Consider the following 24,673-nt stretch of genomic DNA (forward strand, 5'->3'; position numbering starts at 1 on the left):
AAAACTGTTTTATATATGGATTCCTTTCATTTACCTTTTGTTGTTACAACATTCCAGTCCAGTGTTAAATTGCAGCCGAGTTTTGTGCTTTTTGTGAGGTGGTAGATGCAAGTTAAATGGCAAATGTGAACTTTTCCAGTAAATCGGCAATCCTAGATTTACTTGAAATATTAAATTTGGATAATCCTGTTGGTAAGATTTAGCAATTCCAGAAGTTTTAAATTTGTTATTTTGTAACCTATTCTGGTTAATTGACAAGTGTCTGTGGCGACATCTAGTATGTAATCATGAGTAGGATGTTTCGCTTCATGGAAATCTGTAGTTGTAATTCACTGCAAGCGGAAAAAATATCAATTCATCTTGAATGGGAAGGTCAACAATAGATGGAGCATAGTGTGCACATGATTTTGTTTGTTGGTTATATACAGGGTGGTGGAACAATATGGGCGTAGTTGAAAGAATAGGATAATGTGAGTAATGAGACTTGCACCCTATATTTTTCGTAAATAGAAAATTTAAAATTTATAGGTATCGCATGTAATCATTGTACGCGGAATGTTGGTAGAAAATGTACTTCTTCCCATATACAGAGTGGCCCAACGAGAAGTATAGAGAGGGCTTTTAGGGTATTAAATTTAGAAATTCGAAAAATCCCCGAACACGTCAATTTTGTATTCGAGGGGGATAACTTTTGGAATACAAATCACGAACCCCTCTACGTAGGGAGCTTAACCCCTAAAATTTTAAATGGAATCCTATGGCAAATGGCACATTATTTGAAAGCCAATTTAATCGTGATTACTAATCTGCTTTGCTTTTTAAATTCTATTGATTCGTTTCGGAGATTATTCGCATTTGAAATGGTTTTTTCTAAACCAAAACAAATGCGATCTAAGTCACCTTGTATTAAAATTTTATTTTGACGCTTAATTTGTTGGTTAAACTTAAGTGAACCTGTCAGTTCTCCGAAACGAATCAATAGTTTAAAAAGCAAAGCAGATTAGTAATCACGATTAAATTGGCTTTCAAATAATGTGCCATTTGCCATAGGATTCCATTTAAAATTTTAGTTAAGCTCCCTACGTAGAGGGGTGAAGACTTGGGTTCGTGATTTGTATTCCAAAAGTTGTGTCCCCCCTCGAATACAAAATTGACGTATCCGAGGATTTGTCGAAATTTCTAAATTTAATACCCTAAAAGCCCTCTGTATACTTCTCGTTGGGCCACTCTGACCACTATACATGTCGCTATCCGCTTTCTTATGCTTTTTTTCTGATACTAGAAAAAAAGGCACGCATATAGGGCTTTCATTTCAAAACGAACCACCGCTAGTGATTTTGACAAAAAGTCAAACTGCAAATTTCTGTACGTTCTAGCTAGAAAAAAAAACTAAACGGCCTAATCGATAAAACTAACCATATTTCACGTGGTCCATCAAAAATATAGAGATTACTCGGGGATGTAAGGGATGAATAAATTAGGGAGTGGCGTTCTAGCTACTACTAAAAACGTTCATTGACACATTTTCAAATCTATCTCAGGGTAGGTATGGGTTTCTGGATATGATATAAACTATCATATTTTTAGCGCATTTTTTAAGAATTAGAAAAAATGTGCTATTGTTTGCGTTTTGTCCGCCCGTCCGGACCCACTTCTGCCGTTTGGAACTACTTCTAGGGGAATGGTCCTAGCTCGGGTCCTAGAGTGCTGGAATCCATCAAATTTCGCTGTCTAAAAGGGACCCACGAATTATTTCCTGATATGCTGTTTTTGAAAGTAAAACGTGCATAACTTTTACATACGACAACCAATTGGTCTTAGATTTTGTATACGCATGCCTTTAGTGGTGTCAAGTTAAGCTTTAGAAAAAGGGGGGGATAAACACATGTTCTACCCTTCATGGTATTCTAATGAAAAGTTTCATCTAAATAAATTGGTTTGTACAAACTATTAACTTTCCCATACTCTTTTTCGAGATCAGTGAGCGACGGGGTCTGGGGGGGGGGGGGGTTAAATTAATTTTGTCTCATTGTATTCTAATTAAAGGTCTCAATGAAAGCAACTAGTTTTATCCTTCATGGTACTCTAATGAAAGGTCACAAAGGGCGATTGAAACGTCTGCAAAACAAAAACTATTTCGGTTAAAAACATGCGCTTTATCTGCACAAGAGTTGTGCACAATGTATACCTACTTGCCATAAAACTGCATTAGTATTTGGTTTTGGCTGGAGCGCAGCTAGCTAAATTTTTCAGTAGTTGCTTCATAGATAGGATACATCATATGGGAAAATTTCTGATAATTTTCAATAGTTTGAATTGTAAAAACGTACGTGTCTATCATCAAGAGAAATGTAATAATAATTTTTGTTTTGTTTTCGTTAGCGACTTTACAGGAATTTGAACACATGCGAAATTAGATCATTCACTAGTAAGCGAGAGACACTTTGTGACCCAAATGAGTATAACTTTTGTTTGAAAACTGAATTTAAAAAAATGTTCGATAATTTTGTTCCTTAACTCATCAAGTACGTACACAACGAATTTCGTGGAATTTTTTTTTTCGAATTTTCAAAAACTAATGTTGGTTTCGTGATTTTCATGTCCCAAACCCCCCAAATACTAAACTTCATCGAAATTAGAATTTTTTTGTGCGCCCATTCGTGGTAAGAATTTTGAAAAATTTTTTGCAAAATCGGAAAGGGAATACCAGACGTGCCACCAGTCTTGCTAACTTCTATATGGTTGCTGAGAAAAAAATTAAAGGAGAAATGCAAATTTCACCGCTTTTTGGGGGTGACTCCCAGACAAAACACGTTGGACCCTCGGCTTATTTGGAAAAAGTGCTTGTTTTGATCACCAAATTTTAAGAGCAACAATGTCAAACGCATTTTTCTCTCACGAAGCGTAACGTGTCCACTACCGGACAAGAGAGGGGAACTGAAAAATACTTATCAATCAATTCCAGTTCCGGTTCCAACTCTTGACCAATATATACTAGTTTGTAAACGTTCTTGAAAGTATCATCGGGAAGATTTGGCCGTTAAAACCTTTAAAACTCATTGCGTTCACAGCCAATAAAATTGCAGCTTCCGAATTTTTGTAGGGTTGCACGTTTCTTTTTTTAGAGTTAAATATTATGAGAGGATATGTAATTGGAATTTTTAATGGCGTGGTAAAATGAAGTCACCATGAGTATATTACCGCTTAGTCATATCCGTTCGTTGATAAGCGCAGTTTGAATTTTGTCAATTTAAGAGAGCGAAATTTTTTTAAAATTAATACGGGTTGCCGTGATAGTGCCCAGGTCGAAGTATGCGAGAACGGAAATTACTTAATTCGTATTGAACCTTAAAAGTGCCAATTGAAAATAAAGATCGGGACTTTTGGTTCAGGGGGTAGGGTAATACGGCTAACAACCGGGCCCTTATCAAATTAAACAAAAGCAATAATTTCGCATGTGTATCTAATAATAAATTTAATTTAAATCAATCATGGCGTAATCAGTCTTTCTGATAAACAGAATAATTACGCAAACTCCATCCATCCGTTTATTTTGAATCACATTTTCCTTTCCAGACTGTAAGGAGCTGTTAAAGGTTTGTGAACGCAACCTACAAGCCTTTGAAGAGCGAAAATCATCACATGGAAATGCCATTGCTATCGCAGATGCCACGAAAATTAACGCGAGCGACTCGTCTCCTCTGTGGGAATATACACAGGTTAGTCTGTCACTCTGCTACGATTTAGGAAACGTACTAGACAGTAGTGACCTGTTAAACCCTTTGAGTGTCCAAGAAGTCAAAAATGTGAAGAACATTTTTCGTAACCTGATCGGAATAGGAATTTCGTCGAATTTACTACCGAACTTATCTCATCACTCAAAATTGCCTTACGACGAGTCCATTTGCGTTTTTACGCGATATAAAAGGCTCAACGCTACAACACACGGAATTATTGTTCTTTCAAAATTTCATTCCTTAAAACCGATTCTCTTCCCTTTTTATCTGAAATGGGTCCTATCGGCGCTGTATCAAATAATTTTTTGTCCAATAAAGCGACCGTCTGACACAGCCGACGAGAATGGGTTTATTATGACGCAAGATATTTATGACACCTTAGTAAGTAATCGGGAGGTATTTCGAGGAATGCTAGAGTACCTCGGTCAATCTGTCCACGCAGTGTCCTACATTAGAGAGACCATGATGTTAATTGGTCACAAACAGTCGCCGCTTTGGCTGAAGCGAGCTGTTTCGTCAACGTTGACCGCGTTGGTTTGCAAACCGAAAGGCGTCGAACGCGTAGCCTGGGCAATGCTGGATACTGTTGGAGTTGATGACGGTGACGATAGCACGAAATCGTGGAAAGTGCTAGAGGCTGTGGGCAAAATAGTGTTAGAAACAACGAAGCGTTCTGATTTTCGGGTGAATATCAGCGAACAAGTGTGTGGTTTGCTTGATTTAAAGGGCAGTTCTGGCGGATTTGTTAGACCTTTTGAGCGCTTGTTTACGCTGTGCACTTCCTCACTGTTCCATCAAAATGAACAGTTGTGCCAAGAAACTTTTATTAAACATTTGCTGTGCCCACTCACTAACCTCACTACCCCAACGTCAGATAATTTATTGCCCATTTTATCACAGAGAGTGCGCATTTTGCAATCGCTTCTCACTGACGAGAATTTTACCATACCCCTCGTAGCCAGGCGGATCTTACACTCAGTGATTCACGTCATATTTCGATTATACAGCGTAACGTGCACATCCTCCGACTTAAAATCGCTCAATGACGATATCAAGAGCGTCATGTTGCGATTTATTCGCGACTTGAACGCCGGTGAGCAGTTCGTCTTGTTCGATTTACTTTTATTCGATTTCGCCAGTGAGGGATATTCGAAATTTCGCGATGATCTGGAGCTGGAGGTGCAAGAAGATTATCTTCGAATTAGGTCAAGCGAATTTGCAGTGAAATTTCGAACCTCTCACAAAGCCGAAGCACTCATCTCTATAATCAAAGGAAACAATCGCGAGACCACGCATCTGTTCGCTTATTTCCTGAACTGTTTGAGTTCACCCGATAAGTACTTCGACACTAGTTCGGTTAACACTGATTTGTTGCACTTGGAATCGGAAGCCACCGTAAATGAAGTGTCTGATAGAAAAATTACTGTCTACAAGTTTCTGTCGAGTTTAGCTGAGGATTCTGATGTACAAGAGTACGTCAACAAAGACCCCGCTATTCTAATACAATACATGCGTATGGTATTGCTCAAAAGTATCGAAAAGGGATTGCATAAGAAGCAAAATTGCGAGTCGGACGATTTCCAAACCTTGTTCTTGGTGGTCATGCTGTGTCAGGTGTTGATAGACAATACGGAAGCCGAAACCATATCCCAGTATCGCACCTTAGTGCCTCAGCTTGAAGCAATTGCTAAAAGCAATAATACGGAGTTGGGTGCTTTAGTCCGGGAAGTGTTGACTAAATTAAATGTTGGGCAACCGAAAGCAAATCGCCCAAAGGAAATGACACCGTTGGATAAAGCAATTGAAGACATTTGCGATCCGTTACTCCCAGTCAGAGGGCATGGTTTGATGGAGTTAGCGAGGCTGATTGAAGCGAAAGATGGGTCTACGTTGGAAAGAAAGCATTACATTTTGAATATATTTCAGGTAAGTAACGGAATGAGTTGTTACTTTTTAACATTCTGTTATTCTAGCAAAACCTCAAGGATGAAGATTCTTTTATTTATTTGGCTGCAATTAATGGTTTGGCTGCAATGGCTGATTTATTTCCCGATATTGTGTTGACCGTTCTTACTGATGAGTTTTCTGAGTGCTCAAGAAGTGATAAAGATGGACACGAAGTGCGCATTAAGATAGGAGAAGTACTTGTGCGGGTTGTAAAACGTTTGGGTGAGTATATTTGTTATTAAATGCTGGTCCGTGAAGCAGGATTACATATTGCGGCACAAATGTTTAATGTGCGTTTGTGCCGGGAAAAGTTAGCCCATAAAATATATATATTATTATTATATATAATTATTACAAAATCCCTATACTGACTTGAATTTTAATAAATTTCGGGGACACAGTGGCTTCGATCAACTTTCGACAATCCAAAAGAATTAGCTAAATAAAATTTTGATGACATAAAAAAAATGACCAGAAAACTATCTTGGTCGCACAATGGGTTCGATTAAACACAGCTAATGAATTGACAATAAGACAAATTTATTTGACAAACATAAAAAATTTAAATAACAACGCAGGAAGAAAAAGAGGCATTTAGAGCCCTGTTTTTACACATACCACGCACGCACACGTTAGACAAACAAATAAAAAACCTTAATTACTAAAACTAGGGCTCCATCAGCAGTTTGGGAATGACACTCCTTCGCTTCATTCCGAACTCGCACGTGTCATTCCTGGTGCGACGGATTAAATTCCCGGCCCGGCTCGCGCGATGCAGTTTCAATATTGAAATTTTCAAATTTTGATGGTATCATTTTAAGTTTGGCCCAAAAAGAGCACATGACGCTTATACTTTTTAATAGCAGATACAGAAAAATGTTTATTAGTTTTTTTTTAATTATTTTTGTATAATTTGCCGTTTTCAAAATAAATATACAGGTCTAGGTAAGAAATGTATCGGATCTAACCTCATTTTTTAAATGGCCCTATGGATTTTCATTTAAAAAGAGAATAAATAATAAATTCTCATCTCAAAAATATAACACACCCGAAATGATACTAAAAAGAAGTTGAAGTAATTCAAATAAATTCAAAAAAGATTTAAAAGGATTCAAAAAATATTCCAAAAAATTTAAAAAAAGGGGTCGAATGAATAAAAAAATAAAAGAATTTAAAAAAAATGAATGCATGAGTATTTTTTTAATATTGTTAACATATCTCCTTTTTTGCTTGGGAAACTTTGTCTTGAGTAGTGTATGTTCGTAGTTTCCTGCGTTTTCACGAATTAATAGCGCCATTTTTTATTAGAAAATAGTGATATTTACTTTTTTGAAATCAGAAAAAAATGTTCTATCAAATGACACAAAAAGCAAAAATGACTTCAATAAGAAAAAAAAAGTTGATGATGGTTAACCAGAGACGAAACGTAGAAGGAAAAAAGTTTCCATAATTATGCGTCATTTATTTTGAAATATCTTTTTAAATAACTTCGGTACAAAATAACGATTTTGCAAAATTTGGTTTTTGCAAGATATCTCCGAAAGTAGTCGGAATTTTTTCAGTTTCAAAACGGCATTTTGTTAAGCATCAAAATACGCAACTTTGCCAAATTTAAACTACCTACTTATCTCTTACAGTTTCCTACCCGATACCCCCTCCCCCCTCCCCTCGACAATCATTGTTAAAAAAAGGCCCCGCAAAAATGTTTCGTTCCAGGTCGCGCATTTGCTAAGGACGGCTCTGATAATGACGTTGCCTTTGATCTCAATGTAGATGGTGTCGTGGTCTCTGCCTTCCGCATTTTCGTTCAGCCTTGTATTTTCGTTCCACTTAGGTCGAAGTCGTATTCGTGGTAGACGACATTACAGGAAGAGACAGTAGTCCGAAATATATAAGTAGATTGAAGAGATTCCTTTACTGGATCTATACGGCTCCGGCATTTCTTATGTTAAAGTGCGTCTTTGTTGATAATGGATTAATTAATTCCGAAATAAAACTTTCATCAGCTTCGATGCGGCTTAAATCACGTAATGCACGCGTAAAATATTTATTTTGTGCGAGTATAACTTTTCTATTTTTAGTTTGCGCGATTGTAAAACTATTAATTTTTGGTCGCACAAGTTTACGATAGAAACCCCATGCCACTAACGTGAAACAATGCAACCCGAGTATGGCGTCACGTATTTCTCGATGCCAATTAAACAGTGCACTCTTATTAATGCAAAAAATACCCCTAGCTTCCTTCAAATAAATTGGAACTGCGCGGTCGCGATTAACTTTCTTAAAATACTTTTACCATTAATTCGCCGCTATGCTTCCACTAATTTTGCAGTAACTTAGGTTCTCCCACAATCAAATTTCTAGAGAAAGACCTGTACTCTATTGCGATCGCTACTATTAATTTAGACTGTTCCTACGCTAATTTCGCTTTAATTTATTATCGCAAATTTAACGCGGACAACCTGCACGGTAAACGATTGCTACTCGTCTGTCTCCTTTTCACTTCAACTTTACCTTTTATGTTACCGAGTAGAAAAATGGTTCGTCCCCACCCACAGAGCTTCGATGTCTTCCGCAGCGCATTTCAACCAATCACGAACGTTTATCTAATTCTTCATCTAATCGGCTGCCCACCAGAAAAATCGACATGGAACCAACGCAATTTTCGCAGCTATTTTTAAACGCGCTTCGTTGTCGCCATTAAATCTACTCGTGTTCACTCTTCGTATGAAACGGTACATATCTATTTTACACATTTATAAAATTCGAAAAAAATGAAACCGGGCTCCCGTTACACCACTCCGCCAGAATATACCTCTTTTCATTGATATGCACTACTAATCCACGTTTTATTTTCCCGCAAAGTATTGGTTTACGAAAACAAATTTCCCTTTTTCGTTGAGAAACACACAAAAAAATGGGATGTTACAGTGCCGTTGTCGGATTTTTTCGTATTAGCTCGATGGAGTCTGTGGTATACAAAAACGTATACGTTTTATTACCAAATATTGTTTATGGTGTCTCGTAGATGTTGATTTAGAGCTCATCCCTCCTCGAGAAACACCCGATGGAGTAAAATGCTCTGATTAAAACCTTAATTCCTGATAAAGTGATAACATAAAATATGCATATTTAGAAAACTTATGAAATCTAGCATTCCGTGTGCCATATCACACAGAAAAGACCTACATCAACTTGTTGAATGTTGTGCTTTGAAGATTTGCTGTTGTGCGTGTAATATAACAGATACCGCGCATCCTGACAGCACACGGCATGCCGGATACCGGAAGTTTCAATATGCGATCGGATAGATCGTTAATGTCACATATAAATTCATATTTGACAAATTTTCCGTAAAATCGGCAGTTTTTTGTAGAATAGACTGTATACAGTAGAGAATATACCAGATAATGAATTTCCAGGGGCGAAAATTTTGTTTAAATTATACCGTTCGCGAATTCTCAGTAAGCGAATTTTTAGGAACAAATATAACGGTAGGGAATATTCCAGAAAGGAGCGAGGGGGAAAATTTGTCTACGTTCTTAAAGACTTTTCAGCCTACAAAAATATTCTATAATATTTTGTAACTCGCTCAAGTTAGGGATTTTTTGGGTTCCTAGAAACTGATGACAAGACTTCAAAAGCTTAAGACCAACGCTTTATTATTACATCTTATGATTTAGAGGTCACTAACCGACTCATCAGTTAAGTCCATTAAGAATATTTTCAAGGCCACTTCAAAGACCTCCATCTTATTAGAATCGGTAAGGGTCTCCGACTGTTGGGATACAAAAATCTCCCATATTTTAAAACTTCTCTTCTCTTCTCTTTAAGAAGGCTCTTAGCCTCCATTTCTCAAACCCGAAAGAGGTCTACATCTACATCTTGCATATCAATTACGACATTTTTAAGAATCTAGGACTATATGAACCGTTCGGCCTTTTTAAACGTTAGTGTCAACCTCAAGGATTTTCGGGAAAAATCTAAAAAAATGAAAAAAAAATTTGCAGTCATCAATCTATCTATATAAAAATCTTTGATTATAGGTGAAAGGGCTCCTTTGTACAAGTCTCTTCTGCTCAACACTTTTCTTGTTGGTACTAAGGACGAAGATCATCTCGTTCGTGCGTCCAGCTTATCGAATTTAGGTGAAGTTTGCAGAGTTCTGGGTTACAAACTGGGCACAATCGTCACGGAGGTGAGTAAAACTGTTTTTTGGTTCAACAGTTATCGCTTAATTTTCGCAGGTGCTTGTATGCGTTCATGGTGTAATAAGTACAGATAAAATGATCGAACCACGACGCGCCGCTGTTACGGTCATACGTCAGTTGTTCGTCGGTTTGGAAAAGGAAACGGTCGTGTTCCTCAAAGACGAAATACTTCACGTGTACCGAACTCTAAAGGAGATTTACAGGAACGACGCCGACGATGTCATGCGATTGCAAGCTCAATTGGCCTTAGAACAATTAAACGAGAACGTTAAGGAATTTTTATTTCTTAATCCTACACTACACTACGAAAAGAAAATTGTAATACTAGATGCGAAATAAACACATTTTTTTAAATAATATTCATTGCATACTATACAGGGTGTTATCCAGGTGAGATGCAGTCAAAACACGTGACCAACATTCAGATGCAACACCGCGTATATTGGACAAATATGCAATTTACTTAAACTGTAAGTATCTAGGAATAAATAAGCTGTATCACCCAATTATATCACACCCTTTATACGATGACCATCTGCCGCGGTTCTTCCAATTTAGCTAAATCCGTTTCTTTTAAACGTGTTACAAAGGATGCTACACCAAGTGAACTTCCTTTACTTTAGAAATTGTACTGTTATTAGATTCCAATTCTATCTCAGCATGTGTGCTGCAACTGCTCGTAGATGAATCGGAAGAGGCTATTGAGACATTGTCCATTTCTCTCGAAATTCTTTTCGATCCGCATCTGACTGCTGCCGCGACAAGCCCAACGATCCCCAACGTCATTAGTACGGCCAGAAGAGCTATTGGTATTGATTTTGCGGTTGATCGGATCTCCTGCTTTATATCTTCTTTTTTATCTGTAAACAATTCAAATTAGTTTATAACAGTGAAACTGATTGAAGTTTGTGCAATTAATTACATTTGTAAGTGTGGTGAATGAATTTATAACCGAGGTCGAGCAACCTGCTTGGTCGATTAGGCAGAAAATTATTATAATTTAGATGTCCTGCGGTAAAGGTTTTTTATCCTCAAATAGCGGTTCTAATGATAAAATTTTTCCCAATTAATTACGGGCTAGTATTTTAATTAGAGATGTAAAGTTTTTGGCAACGTGCAAATGCGCCGAAACCACATGTAGTTAAATTTAATTGCATACCTCTGCTAGCCACTTAAAAAAAACAAGACCCGCTTAAAATTTAAATAGAATACCATTTTTACATAATCACATGTAATATAAAACGTACACGCTTTTATCGTAACAGAATTTTTTTGTTACCATAAATTAAATAATAATCGGTTGTGTATCATATAAATTAACCTCCCTGGATGCATATTTGTTCAAAATAACTGTACATGCGAATATGGCCAATCTTTTTCTCATAACGGTACTAATTGTTCGTGTTTTAAGTTTAATTAGTAAGTTTTTGTATAGGAATATGAAGGTTCTTTGCAAATTTTTAACGTTCAGAGTATACAAGCGCGGAAATTATTATATTTGAAAATAAAGTGAAATATTTATTAGAGCACGACTTTCACATGACTGATTTAGAGAAAGTGTTTCCTTCCGATTTAACAACAAATCAATTTTCATATTTTTATAGTTCTATAACAGATGTAAAATTGTAAACTATACCTATAGAGTTGACCTGGTTTGTGTAAGGTGTTCACTTCCAATTCATTGTGACACTTCAGTAATTCAGTTGCCGAAGACTGAACGTTTATTGGTTGCCATATATTATTTCACGTAGGATGGAATGAAAAAGATAGATTTTCTTTGAAACCCGATGATTAATTGAAAGGTCTTTATTTAATTAGCATCAGCAAGAGATTAAGGTTGCAATGATCCGCTTTCTGTGTCATTTTGATGAGTTTTTCGTACAATTTGATTAATTATTCGAATAATAATGTTAAATTAAAACGAGGTGTGCCACTTTTTATAAAATTAAGAGAGAAAATGCTTTCTATTGATCTCACTTTTAGTGGGTTCAATAAAGCAGCTATTAATGTATAATTAAAACAGATAGGTCGCTTTGAGTTGTTTTGAAGTTTTGCATCTTTAACATTGGGTATTACACATCGTCGAGACATTTAAAAAAACAGAAAAAGTTAAAATGTTCCTTTTAAGACCTACGTCTTTTGTGTATACGGTTATACGAGGTGATAATAGATTATGAATAAATCAGTAACCGGTAAAAAGTTTAAAAACGATTAATTTACACTTTTGCTATCCGTTAAAACCCTATGTTTTGTTTTTTTGACATTTCCCTACTGCGGAACATTGGTAAACTATTCCAGTGATAAGTTCAACTACTAAATTTTGAGAAACCTGAAGCCCAGTTTGATCCTGATTCAAATCATCAATCATCTTTCAAAACCAGGCAATAGAATAAGTTTGATTGTATTGCACAAGGCGTCTCACCATCCAATTTTTAGCGCATTTCCACAAAAATAAAAAAAAACGCGCTATTGTGGCCACTTTGTCCGTCCGTCCGTCCGTCCGTCCGCTCGTTTTGCGACGCTACTAGTTCTTTATCTTAAGAGCTATTGTTCTACTTTTTCGCTATTTGGTTCGTTATGGTGTCGAGTCTTGTACCAAGGAAGGAATTTTTTCTGTACCGCTTACAAAAAAAGTTATTGTAAAAAAAACAAAAAACCGTTTTTTTTACATGTTCCATAATTTTACACTTTTGCCGTTTATTAACGATCCTAGAGATCGTTTATAATTTTGCATTGCTATCTGTCGTCTGCCTGTTGGTCTGTCCGTCTGTTCCTTTGTCTGTCTGTTCATCTATCTGTCCGTGTGAACGATAACTTTGTTTAGAAATGTTCGATCACTTTTACATCTCCGTTAGTTATGAACTGAATTGCATGAAATTCAATATGGGCATAGCTTTGGCCATATAATACGCAATGCCAAAAGTTGAATCGAATCGATTCAAAATTCACAGTGCCCTTTTCGCATCTCGACCATTTATAAACCGAATTGCAAACTTTTTACTTATAAAAGTATTTGAATGAAATTTGATACATATGCACTTGGAATAAAGGAAAATCAAACGCCAATTTCAAAATTTGGTTTTGCGCATGCGCAGTGGCAACTTTTTTATCTATGGAAGCATTTAAGTGAAATTTGATACTTAGGCGCTTGGAACAAAGGAAAATCTAACATTCGTTTCAAAATTTAGGCTTGCGCATGCGCAGTTCCAACTTTCTTATTTAGAAAAGCATTGAAATGAAATTCTTCTCATAAACTGAAATTGAAGTAGCACGTCAAAAACGGATTGCCCATGTGCAACGCTATCTTTCATATTTGTGGCCGGATTTTTACGATTTTAACAGAAGTTGCATCTTACAAATGGGAAATGAATGCATAAGTGAAAATGCGCTTTATGTAAAACGTTTACGATTACTTTTTAACTTGTTTAAACTGCGGCTACCTTTCAAAATGAGAAAAAAGGAAACTGTCAATTGGAGAAAACCTCGACCCCTCGAAACGAATTTCTTTGATTGTATAAAGTTAGGAATCGACCGTTTTTGGGGATTCTGTATAACATTTTTTTTATCAAGTCAATTTAACGTTCCTGAAGAGATCAACTCACGGGAGTTTATTCTGTGAGTAGGTTTGTGTATTTTTTATGAATGATAAGCGAACCCAGATTTTGCTGATTTTTTCTCATTAATTGTAAAGTGGAATTTCAAGTTCTTTTGTGTGGATTAAGATTTTATTTAGCATCCAGAGGCGTGTAAATTTATTTTTGAATAGAAAAATGTACCAGGTGTTGGATTACAATTTGTAATAGTAAAAGAATCTAAATAGTTATTAGATTTGAACGTGATCACGAGATAGGGTATGAGCTTATAGTGTTCATTCAATAACACCAATATTTTAAATCACGAACAATGCAAAGAAAAGTGGAGTTGGAACAAGATTATTGTCAGCAATATATTCAAACAAGTCAATTTACATGAGTATTTATATTTGCGAGTAATCAAACCAGAGCATAATTATTAGGTTTTGATTTTCAGATTTTAATGGGAAATAAACCGCAAGGTATGAGTAATTGAATGTTTAGTCATTACTGAGCTAGCCGTGGTATTAATTATTTCATTACACAAAATTAATTGGATATTACGTCATAAGGTTCTAATAGTGCGTACTACAGGTGAGTAGAAAAAATGGCAATTCTACGAACCTGTAATGCGCAAATTACAACCAAATTACGTACCATACTTTTTCTACGACCTCCGTGATTTTGAAATGAAAATAAGGCAAAACTCAAAACGACGTCTGTTGACAGTTTTAACATTTGTAGGTATTACTTCCAAACTCACATGATCTGTTTTAATTTTTTTCATTACGCACAGGTGTAGGTAATGGGTACTATATCATGCCTCTAAATTATACGTTAGGATCTCATTTTCAGAGAGGTCGTAGAAACAATTTTTTACCATTGCCATATAGATTAACATGCATTTTCTACAAGTGGGGTTTAAAACCATGGTAAATATAACCAAGCCGTTACAGTGTACCGGGTGACCCAATAAAACTGTTCCTCGGTCATATCTCAGGAACCGTTCGTCGTATGACTTAGGGGTAAAAAAAATTATTGGGTAAATCGGTTATGAAGAATCGCTGGAAAATATTTTCAAGTTCTAAAAATGACCACCAGAGGGCGTAACTGCCATCTTAAATTTTAAAATTGCATTTTCTTTAAATTGCGCATAATAAACTAAACATTCTTTTTCACATTTTTATTGAGAACCGGTTTATCTATCATTTTCGTAAAAACAAAAACTCAGTTATTTCAAAAACAAAGATGGCGTGGGGCGTTCAATTGTTTTTGCAATAACCTGCTTAGACTTCTTAACCGTTTGACCGATTGTAACAAATTCGGTATGGTTGAAAAGAGCATTTTTTGGACAATGAGAATTAACCAAAATATAGTTAATTTAGTTGCATCCTTCTCCCAGGGGGCTAGTTTTGACACCATGACCCAAATTTAAAGAAAATGCAATTTTAAAATTTAAGATGGCAGTTACGCCCTCTGTTGGCCATTTTTAGAACTTGAAAATATGTTCCAGCGATTCTTCATGACCGATTTACCCAATAATTTTTTTTTACCCCTAAGTCATATGACGAACGGTTCTCGAGATATGGCCGAGGAACAGTCTTATTGGGTCACCCGGTACATCACTGTAGCGCTCGGCACGACGCTGGCGCACATGGTTGGTATTGGAGGTTTCGCTGTACCTCGCTTCTTGTTGCGCACAAACCCGATCGACATTTACTCACATATACAAGATGTCACAGATCGAATAGCATTGCATGAGTAACTTTACAACAAGATACAATTTTCAATGCTAACTGTCAAAATTAATAAAAATAAGAAATTACCCAAATATATTTAGGGCCATTTTAAAAATTTTACTTACATTTAGCTTAGTATTGAAAATTGATTATTTCTTTCTAGATAGCGGGTACAGATACAATTAAATGACCCAAAGTTTCTAAACAAATCAGAAAATTAAAAAAAATACCAATGGCGCACCTAAAAAAAGTTGATAAGTAAAAAATGGAATATGGCCCCTGAAAAGACACCATGGTCTCTCATATTCTTAAATTGAGCCCCTTGTTGGATATAGAAACGTAAAAAATGGAGAACCGACTTCTATACTAAGGGTGTCTGGTTAGAATACGGGCTCGGGCATGGACATTGGGAAATGTATAGTGGGTTAGGTTGGTAGAACAGCCTTGCGTGAAACCCGACCCACTCAAAAATAGACACAAAATAAAAAATAAAAGTTGATATCCTTGGGTGAGTAACCGCTATCTTGAATTTTATTTTCGCTGGATAAACTAGGGGAGACGATGCGGCATCCTAAAGCCTCACCGGCACCTGACAGCATTTTTAACACCATATTTTGGCAATGCACGACTGGATGTAGGGTGTGACCGGCTAGCGGAAAGCAAGAATTGCTTGCTCCAATGTTTGCGGTGTGTGCTGCGGTGCGATCTCGACCTCGTTACTCGCACCGTTTGCTCCCCGTTGCCATTTTACCTTGAACGCGCACTCATATCTGCTCTCGAAATTGATCTGATCGGAATTGAGGGATGATCAAGGGCGGCGCTATGGAGTGCCGGGGGTGCAGTGGAGTGAAAAATTAACAATGCCGGGAAAATTGCTCGGAAATCGTTGCTCGGGGGTTTTCGCGGTTGCCGAGTCCAGATTTGCCCTCGAAATTCCCCGAGAATGCCAGGAGTGGTGATCGGGGGAAGTGGGGTTGACTTTTCAGTAAAAAATGTCAATTACTCCGAGTAACGAATTCCTATAGCAATTTCTGCGAACGCTTAATTTTTCACTCAACTGCACCCTCGTGGCTCCACCCCAGAGCATTACCGGGCAAAATGGAAGATATGGACTCGGCGGCCGCGAAAATCCCGAGTAACACATAGTAGGTATATTTTTTATCGACTCGGAAAACACTCGTTGAATGAAGGTATTGGCATTGTTTAAATACTAAACAATGGTATTGGCTCCACTTTTTGAAATATATAATTACAATTTTCGGATAATGTGCGATTAATACATATATGAATAATATTGACCCATGAATGCACCCTTGGGGACCTCCTTATACCTGCACTACTCTCGCACGTCTTAATCCATTACCATATAGACGTTTTTTACTACTCTATAATATTGCTCAGACTTCAACAAGCTGTGACCGATTGGTTAATATTTAGATACTATTATTTTCTTAAATGAAAATTGAATTAGGTTTCAGCATAAAGAAAGGAAATTGTAACCGATGCTTGTTGAATATCCAATCCAAATGAAAAAGTGATAAAGGCGACAGACAAGTATTGAATGAGTAAAGACATTCAATCACGTTTGTCGGTTCAGGTGAAAGTTTATTGTACTTTTACGTTGTGTATTGTTTCTGTTTGCGGTGACGGAAGACAGCGTCATCAATTACGCACAGCATTCGTTGCATACCTACGTATTAAGGTCAGAATATGCAATTACTTGAACTTATTTACACTGTGTTCTCTAATCTCTAAACTGGACCGAGTCCTTTCTGCCGCACTAGATCTACTACAGTTCAGGGGAATTAAAAAATTGAAAAATTATCTTATCAAATTTCCTAATTATTTCACTGAAGTTGGACTGCTGTTTTCAATGAAGACTTTTAGAGACATGATTAATGTTTACGAATCTATAATTGCCTTATTAAAATGAGATAATATGATTGCATGCTTTTGTTCTTTATTTCAACGCCCAACCAACTTCATTGACAAATTCTGAATGAGCATTATTAATACGCATTGAATCTCGTGAATTGGCATACTTTTTGGGGCTATTTACACATTTGTTTCATTTCAATAGATACGCTCAAATTTTGACGTGGAGTTGGTCTTGACATCTAATAACGCCAAAACAGATGCATAAAAATGACCGCGATTCTCTTATCGCTATGTTGCTTTGTCTCTCTTACCTGATTCTGGATCTTGCAGCAAACGTGCAGGTCTCAAATGCCTCGACCTTCTTGCGTAACTGTCTCCCTCCTCAAAACCAATTGGGTCAGATTGCCCTCGGCCCACAGCGTTTGAGGGAAGACTAATTCCAGCACGTACAGTTAAAGTTTCTGGTTGAAATGAGCACAACACTAAAAATCTTCTTGTGCTGTGCGTTAAAATTGGTAAATTTTCCTGTACAAGAACGAACGTGCCAACTGTCGTTTCATTAACTTGACTGCCACACTTCTCGTGATCTATTTTTAATGTGTAGGTGTCTCTTGGGCTGGACGGTTCGCCATCTAAAGCACATCTCTCCCCATCTGCCGCCTCGACGGCGATACGCCCGCCGAAGTAAGGTCCCGTTGAGACCTCAATGATACTTGCGTGAGGTAGACATTGTGTAGCTCGTGCAGAAACTATGAAAAAAGGCATCGTGAGTAATTACACCTTAGTTAGACAAATTATAAGTTGTTTGACGGAAATTAAGCTGCACGAACGGTAGCCTTCGTTAAAGAAGTATTTTAGCAAAAATTATTTTACCATTAGCTACTTACATCCTTTTGTCGGTACAACGAGAATATTTTGGTTTGTATCGCCATGGGCCCGATCTTCTCGCGAACTATTTTCCTTTTGCGTCCTAACTTCAAACGAGTAAGTTGTCGCCATTCGTAAACCGAGGATGTCAACGTCATACGACGTGAAGCCATTCTCGTTTGTGATACTGTTGTCTTCTGGCTGCGACACCTTTTGGTTTCGGCACCGTTGGAAGCCCCAAGTTTGCAATTCGCAGAAACGAACGTGAAATCCATTTTGAGGGACGTTCTGACTGTCGGATTCCCAATGCAGCCTGATTTTGCGGTAGTCAGATTCGCCCATTAAATTTTTAACTGGGAAAAAAAGGCACATGATTAATTTACTACTTAGATCATCACAGGCTGAGTGCAAATCAGTTCCGCGTTCCTTGTGTATCTCAAAATTGTTATAATACCGTTCTTCCAATTTTACGTTCCCAATTGAAGAGGAATGTACCTACGTTTTAAACGCATTTATTGCCCGGTAAAGGTGTAAATTTAATTACGTAAGAACAACGCTATGTACATTAAAGTAATGAGGAAACGGTTCAATGAAACACGTTTCGTTCGCGCTGTAGGAAGCAGAACGAAACTTTGATGAGTTTTTGATTGACGATAAACGCTAACGGAACGTTTTATTCTGTCTACTTTAAAAGATGATGACGTTCTTTTTCACCTACATAGTTCTAATGGTTCGGATGATCACTATATCCAAAAAAGCTCATTGAATTTGACTCGGTAATTATTCTATACATTGAATCTGGATACCTAAACATTTCTGCGGTTAAAACAGTGTAATTGGCACGACAGAGAAACTGCTGTCACAATTTGATAATTAGTCCCGTCATTCTATACCAAAAAACGACAAATAGAAGAAATAATTCGTGGTTTCAATTTTTCTGGGGATGTGTGGATGAAGGTCCCCTAATGATTGTGTAATAACGTCCCGAGCGATTTTGGTGACGCCGAAGAGCGGGGAGGGGGTTAAAGGTACAGTTTTACAATTTTTCGGCTATATCCCGGGAGAGTCGTAGGAAAAAAATTTCTCATCAAAATGGAAAGTTCAGAAAGTTTTCTACAACTATGTTTTTATACATTTAAAAAAAAGTATTGTTTTCCAGCTACGGGCTCTTGAAGTTCTTCAAAAAACTCTCGTTTTCGGTAGAATCTTTCCTCTAGCTTTCCTCAACGTACAAGTTGATGGTTGTAGTGAATTAAATTTCCTTCAAGAATTATTGACATCTGTGGTGTTTATGCTTCGACAGTTCGATTTCACTTACAACAAAAATGAAGTGAAATTTCGTGAGTGAAGATAATGTCCAATTTAGATGTACGTACAATTCCTCTCCATGAGAATCGTCTACGTCCTCTTCATCTTCTGCTTCTGCTTGGTGGAGAGATAAAATCAGCTCCTTTGACTCTTGGCACAGGGAATGGTGTGAAATATGCCAGTTTTCTTGCACCCAGAGCTACCCCTGCAGTTGGTAGTAGAACAACGACAAAAAATGGCGGGTAAAATTTCCAAATTCAGCAGAGACTGGAGAAATGACTCCCTCAAGAACAATGAGGTTTGGACAAGAGGTGACGATTGACACCTTCACCCAATATGGAACACCAGCCCCAGAGGAAATTTTACAATCCATTTTTTGCAGTTGTTCTACTAACTGCAGGGCTAGCTGTGGGTGGGGTGGGTGGCCTGGCATATTTTGCACCATTGCCTGTACCAGCTGCCAAGGAAGCTGTTTTAACTCTCCGCCAATCTCAGCAGAAGAGGAATTGTACGTATACCTGAATTGGACATTATCTTCGTAGGTAGCGGCTTTTCTTCTGCTTCTGCAACAAACCACTTTATTCCAAATTCATCTTATTTCCAAAGACGGTGACTGATGAACAAAGTTCAAGTGACATTTCCATGGCAACCATTGAATTTTGAATAAGCACCCGCTTAATCAGAAATGTATTCGATATGATTTTATTTTATTTCCCTTATTTTTAAATTATATTGCTGGTGTAATAAAAAACGCGTGTACTTGCAACGTTTAAAGACACTATTAAACTCTTTTTATTCTCTCCCAAACTATTTAAAACGCGTTAAATGTAGTAAATTTCAAAGATTCAATTATGTTCCAGGAATTGAGTTATACCTCAAGAACTGACAACATTTTCATTCGTCCTGATCTATCTATAGACCGGGAGGCAACGTACATAGTAACTAAACTATAAGCGACAAAATATCCGATAATACAGGCTAAAAATACGTTGAAAACTAATAATAAAATCACTCGTCTGCCAGTCGTAAGTGGCAGCATTAACTTGGGGCGGCGCTGAATAGGTGACTTCTTTAGGTGATCAACTAAATTACCAAACTATATGGGTCACGGAAAAGATTTGTATCAAGAAATTTTTTCCATAGTTTTCAAATATGCTATGGCAGACGATTTCAAGTGCAGCGTTGGTAGCGAAAGACGCCCTTCAATGTAGGGAAAAACACCCCTGAAGTAAATTGACGGATGACGTTAGTTACCTTTTGGATGATACGTGGAACGTTAAGACCATTTCTTCAATAACGGTATAGATATTAACTTTGCAATATTCACAAATGAAGCAATTATCATTGAATTGTTTATACTTCAAACATGCGAGCAAAACTTCCTGGGACTCTTTTAGGCACATTACAAGGCATAATTGAATACGTGATGAACCAAATATGTTTTTCTAGTGTTCTCCCGTTTATGTCATAAAAGCTCTTTAAAAATAATAAAAAGCAATTACATTCACTAACAGAAAATGGTGGCATCTGTACAATCTCCTACGATTTTTAGTTCAATCCAGATAATCCGTTATAAATCTTTTGGTGTCCAAATGCCACTATTCCGTTTTTTCGTCTGCAGTATAATAGGTGTATGCTGTATTCCCATGATTCGACAAAATCTGTAAAATTGCTACTCACCTAAATTAATATCACAATCGTTTCTAACAGTAAAAGTATTTTGGAACTAACAAAATTGTAGCTTTATAACAGGCAACGTTTTTGCCCACGCTACATTCTAACTTTTATATTGGCAAAATACGTAGGTAAATAGGGAATCTCTAATGCGAAACGACTATAGATCAAATTAGATGTTGCACTTCTCTCATCCTACTAATTGAGAACGAAAAGATCTAATAAATCAAAAGAGCAACAAAGGAGAAATTAGCAACTTCTTCATTTCCCGGTAATAAATTTCACTTTCAGTAAAGTTAATAATTTCGAGGCCAAGGATTCCAAATCAGTTTAGTCGTCCTTCGAAGTCATGCAGACTGTGTGAAATAAAGCAATTAGCTACCTGCTTCATTGTATGCTTGTAATTTAATGCTAAAGCAGAAAATTTATTAGTTACAACTAATGCCAAGAGTAGAAATGCGAGTTAATTACAATTATTGACACTGGGTATAAAGAAACTCAGTGTAAAAGGATTCTTTTCACATAGTTTACGAGAAAATGTCCCCAGATAATATCGCACTAGATCGAGGCCATTATTTTCCCTGTCGTTAAACCCGGTAGAAGCTCTCTCAAGCATTTTTATAGATGCATGTACACACATTTTGTGAGCACTGGATATGCGATATCTAAAATGTGAATGGAAAGGCGCGTTCAAGTAGGCAATACATTATTGAATGGCCGATTTAACAGTGCAGAAAATTCAATTACCACCAATAACCATAAAATTTGAAAGTAATTATTATTCGTAAAGTCAACAAATTCGTTTTAGTTTGTGTTTATTAGGTTCGGTTTTTATAAATATGTCCGTCTAGTGTAACTTCTCCTTCGCAACGGAAGGGGACAAATTTGGCACACCACGAACCCGGAACTCATTACATCTACCTACGTCCATTCAATTTATTTCCTTTGGTGGTCAAATAAAAGATGACTGGAAACCTCTCAAAAAGATATAAAGTGGGCAGCATAGGTAGGTACTATGACATGAGATATATCATTCGAAAGAGAATTGTGTACAGTTTCAGAATATGTAATAAAATTTCGTGCCCTCATTTAATAATTTTGAATTATTTGCTGCCTGTAATGCAATTTATTTTCAATTGATTGGTTATAACACAGAATACAAAATTAAATGTAGAACATTACTTCGTCATTTTGTCATATCTCTAACAGTACCTAACCGAGATATCCAATTGAGGTAAACCACTGAGCAAAAATGTGTACATCAGAATTCCAGTGTAAAAGAAGTCCGAAATTCCAAACAAAATTTCATCGGATTTTCAAGAGATATCCAAAACCGCAAATTGATTCTCTTGAATTTCAAAAGATTCAATTCAAATGAAATCCAAAAATGTTTATTGCATTCCAAAAAATTGAATTGACTTCCAAATAATTCCATTGAATTTCAGTGACTTCCAAACAGAATTCCAATGAATTCCAGTGAGAATTTTAAGTTGATAATAATGTTGTCAGTATAGAACTGACACCGGTGTGGCATCAAGTGACGATTATGTACCGTACTAGTTAATATCAAAGAGACGCATCGACAATTTTAATACGATGTTTCCATCAAATGCGCTTTAAAAAGATAGCCATTACGCATAGCAGCTCGTGAGAATGAGATTAATACATTAAATTATTGTAATTTAATTATGTCATGTATTTATGAACTATTAATTATTAATGAATTTATAACAGTCTTTAAATAAATTGATTTATAATAGTTTATTAATACTACTACTACTATTTATCACTTCAGCATAGATGTTGGAACTAAAATTAAGCACGTATCAATTTGCTTATATAGCAAAACATAATCCTTTTCGAAAAGTTTGTAATAGTTTTATTTTTACAAGTACGTAAAACTGGTTATTGGTTGACGCGCACTGTAATTTTTGTTTGAGATTCTCTGTAACATCTAAAAATGTATCAGCGATTTGGGTGAATCACGGGCAAACAATGACGTTTAGATTAATACATAATTATCGTTGAAATAATCCTGAAAGAGGAGTTATCCAATTAATTACTAACTTATTTAATTGCAGTGTAATCGGGTTTTTTTATTCGACGCTAATTCGTTATCTAGACCCCAACCGCTGGGATGACAGATGAGCCTGACTAAATGTTGACCTTGCAGTCACGTAGCACGGAAATGTCCGTTGTCTGGCATATCCGGTGCTTGATAAGAAACTGGTATTGACAACGCGCAATTAACTTTGGATGTAAAGTTTACTGGAGAATCCCCATAACTTGAAATTAAAGCTGGAACCATAAAGAACATGTAAAACCTCATTGATCAGATATATGTTTCCTACCTCTAATTAATAAGAGAGTTTATTAGAAAAGACAGTATGACCTCGAGTATCAATCTCCTAGAACGCACCTAAGGTCACAAAATGGTTAAGAAATGACGGTCACTTACATATGCAATCGCTTTGAATCCCAATTATAGCCTCCAACATTGAGAGAAAATGCAAAAACACTTAAAACTTTGCGACTAAACCTCAATGGACATTTTTAGCGAAACCACCACCAATGACAATTCGCCGCGCACGAAATATGATACAATTTATAAGTTAAAGTGAATGTCAAACGCCGACTTGATGGCGCCCCGATGTTGCTCTAAAATATTTGCTACATTATTAATAGTGTAAAACTTTCGAAGTGGTCAACTCCTGAGTATGTTCTTTCCAATGTTGTAACATGTAACATTTTTGCACAATTTGCAATATGAGATACGTTTATCTTTACTAGAAGCATCTGTGGCTGAAATTTCAAAAAATATATGTCTATAAATAAGAAAGTTGGCTCTATGAGCTCTATATTGCCAAAATCGGTTCAGTGGTGTAGGAGTACGTGTGACGGACGGACGGACGGATGTACGACAAAGTGCAGCCAATAGCGATTTTTCACTTCGAGGAAAATACTCTAAAAACCTGTTACACCACATAGATACTTCATAAGGTGCAAGCATTAGAAGGACAAGATGACCGAGAACGGAGTAATGCTCACATTTCTTCGGAAACTACCCACCAACGAAGATTTAACCTACTTACATTTGCCCTCTAAAGAAATAGAAACGTGTTTAGATTGGCAGAGCTGAATAAAGATCACACCGAGCAGAACGGGACGCCGACTCATAAAGCGCAGCTAGCCCTAAATTGTTTAAATCAGACTTTTGGAAAGCGTATACATCACTCCACCGGACGATTTGGGATGTCGCATAACAGATGCCTGTTCTGGAATTCCTTCAAATATTTTTAGAAACGCAACTTCCAAGTGTATCGAGATGGAACGTTGAAACCGGCGTGCCAATACAACGCAATATGCCATCCATGGCCAACTTGATGCAATTATTATTTTTGTTTTTAATCTTATCAGAAAAACTTATTATGTGGTATATGCATTTAGAAAAATGAACATCAAATAATGATATAAAAAATATAAAGCCATATAAGAAAATAAGTTATAGGTATTTTGGTGAGAGACTGGGTACCTTATGGAAAAATACCACGCACCAGCTTACAGTACCTCTTTACCCATTTTGTTTAAGTTTTATATGACGTGCCGTTCTTTAACCGCAAGGGCAAATAAAGTGAAACAGATGACTGTGCATTCTAATGACATCTGTCATTCTTATTTCAAATGCACGATTAAAATGACGTTCAGAACAGGACAATTCTGTTTCTATGGAAACGATCGCG

At 36.7% G+C, this 24,673-nt stretch overlaps 2 protein-coding genes across 2 annotated transcripts in view; one reads left to right on the forward strand and one right to left on the reverse strand.

The window, feature by feature from the left end:
- Window positions 1–10,252, forward strand: LOC116170505 (transport and Golgi organization protein 6 homolog). Its single transcript, XM_031486954.1, has 5 exons — window positions 1–192; window positions 3,577–5,663; window positions 5,711–5,906; window positions 9,731–9,882; window positions 9,932–10,252. The coding sequence occupies exons 1-5, from the start codon at window positions 117–119 to the stop codon at window positions 10,232–10,234; spliced, it is 2,814 nt and encodes a 937-aa protein (XP_031342814.1). The 5' UTR covers window positions 1–116; the 3' UTR covers window positions 10,235–10,252.
- LOC116170506 overlaps window positions 10,160–24,673 on the reverse strand; it is a 20,514-nt gene continuing 6,000 nt past the window's right edge. The window contains exons 2-4 of the mRNA XM_031486955.1: window positions 17,972–18,304; window positions 17,396–17,833; window positions 10,160–10,755 (exon numbers count right to left, since the gene is read on the reverse strand). Coding sequence (XP_031342815.1) covers window positions 10,490–10,755; window positions 17,396–17,833; window positions 17,972–18,304 — 1,037 coding nt within the window. The 3' untranslated portion in view covers window positions 10,160–10,489. The remainder of the gene's footprint in view (window positions 10,756–17,395; window positions 17,834–17,971; window positions 18,305–24,673) is intronic.

The sequence above is a fragment of the Photinus pyralis genome, unplaced genomic scaffold, assembly GCF_008802855.1.
Source record: "Photinus pyralis isolate 1611_PpyrPB1 unplaced genomic scaffold, Ppyr1.3 Ppyr1.4_LG5, whole genome shotgun sequence".
Classification (NCBI taxonomy): domain Eukaryota; kingdom Metazoa; phylum Arthropoda; class Insecta; order Coleoptera; family Lampyridae; genus Photinus; species Photinus pyralis.

Coding starts and splice junctions, on each gene's coding strand:
- LOC116170505 (XM_031486954.1), top strand. CDS start 117: ATGGCAAATGTGAACTTTTCCAGTAAATCGGCAATCCTAGATTTACTT. Junction 193..3,576: donor AAATTTGGATAATCCTGTTG/GTAAGATTTAGC, acceptor TTTCCTTTCCAG/ACTGTAAGGAGCTGTTAAAG. Junction 5,664..5,710: donor ACATTTTGAATATATTTCAG/GTAAGTAACGGA, acceptor CTGTTATTCTAG/CAAAACCTCAAGGATGAAGA.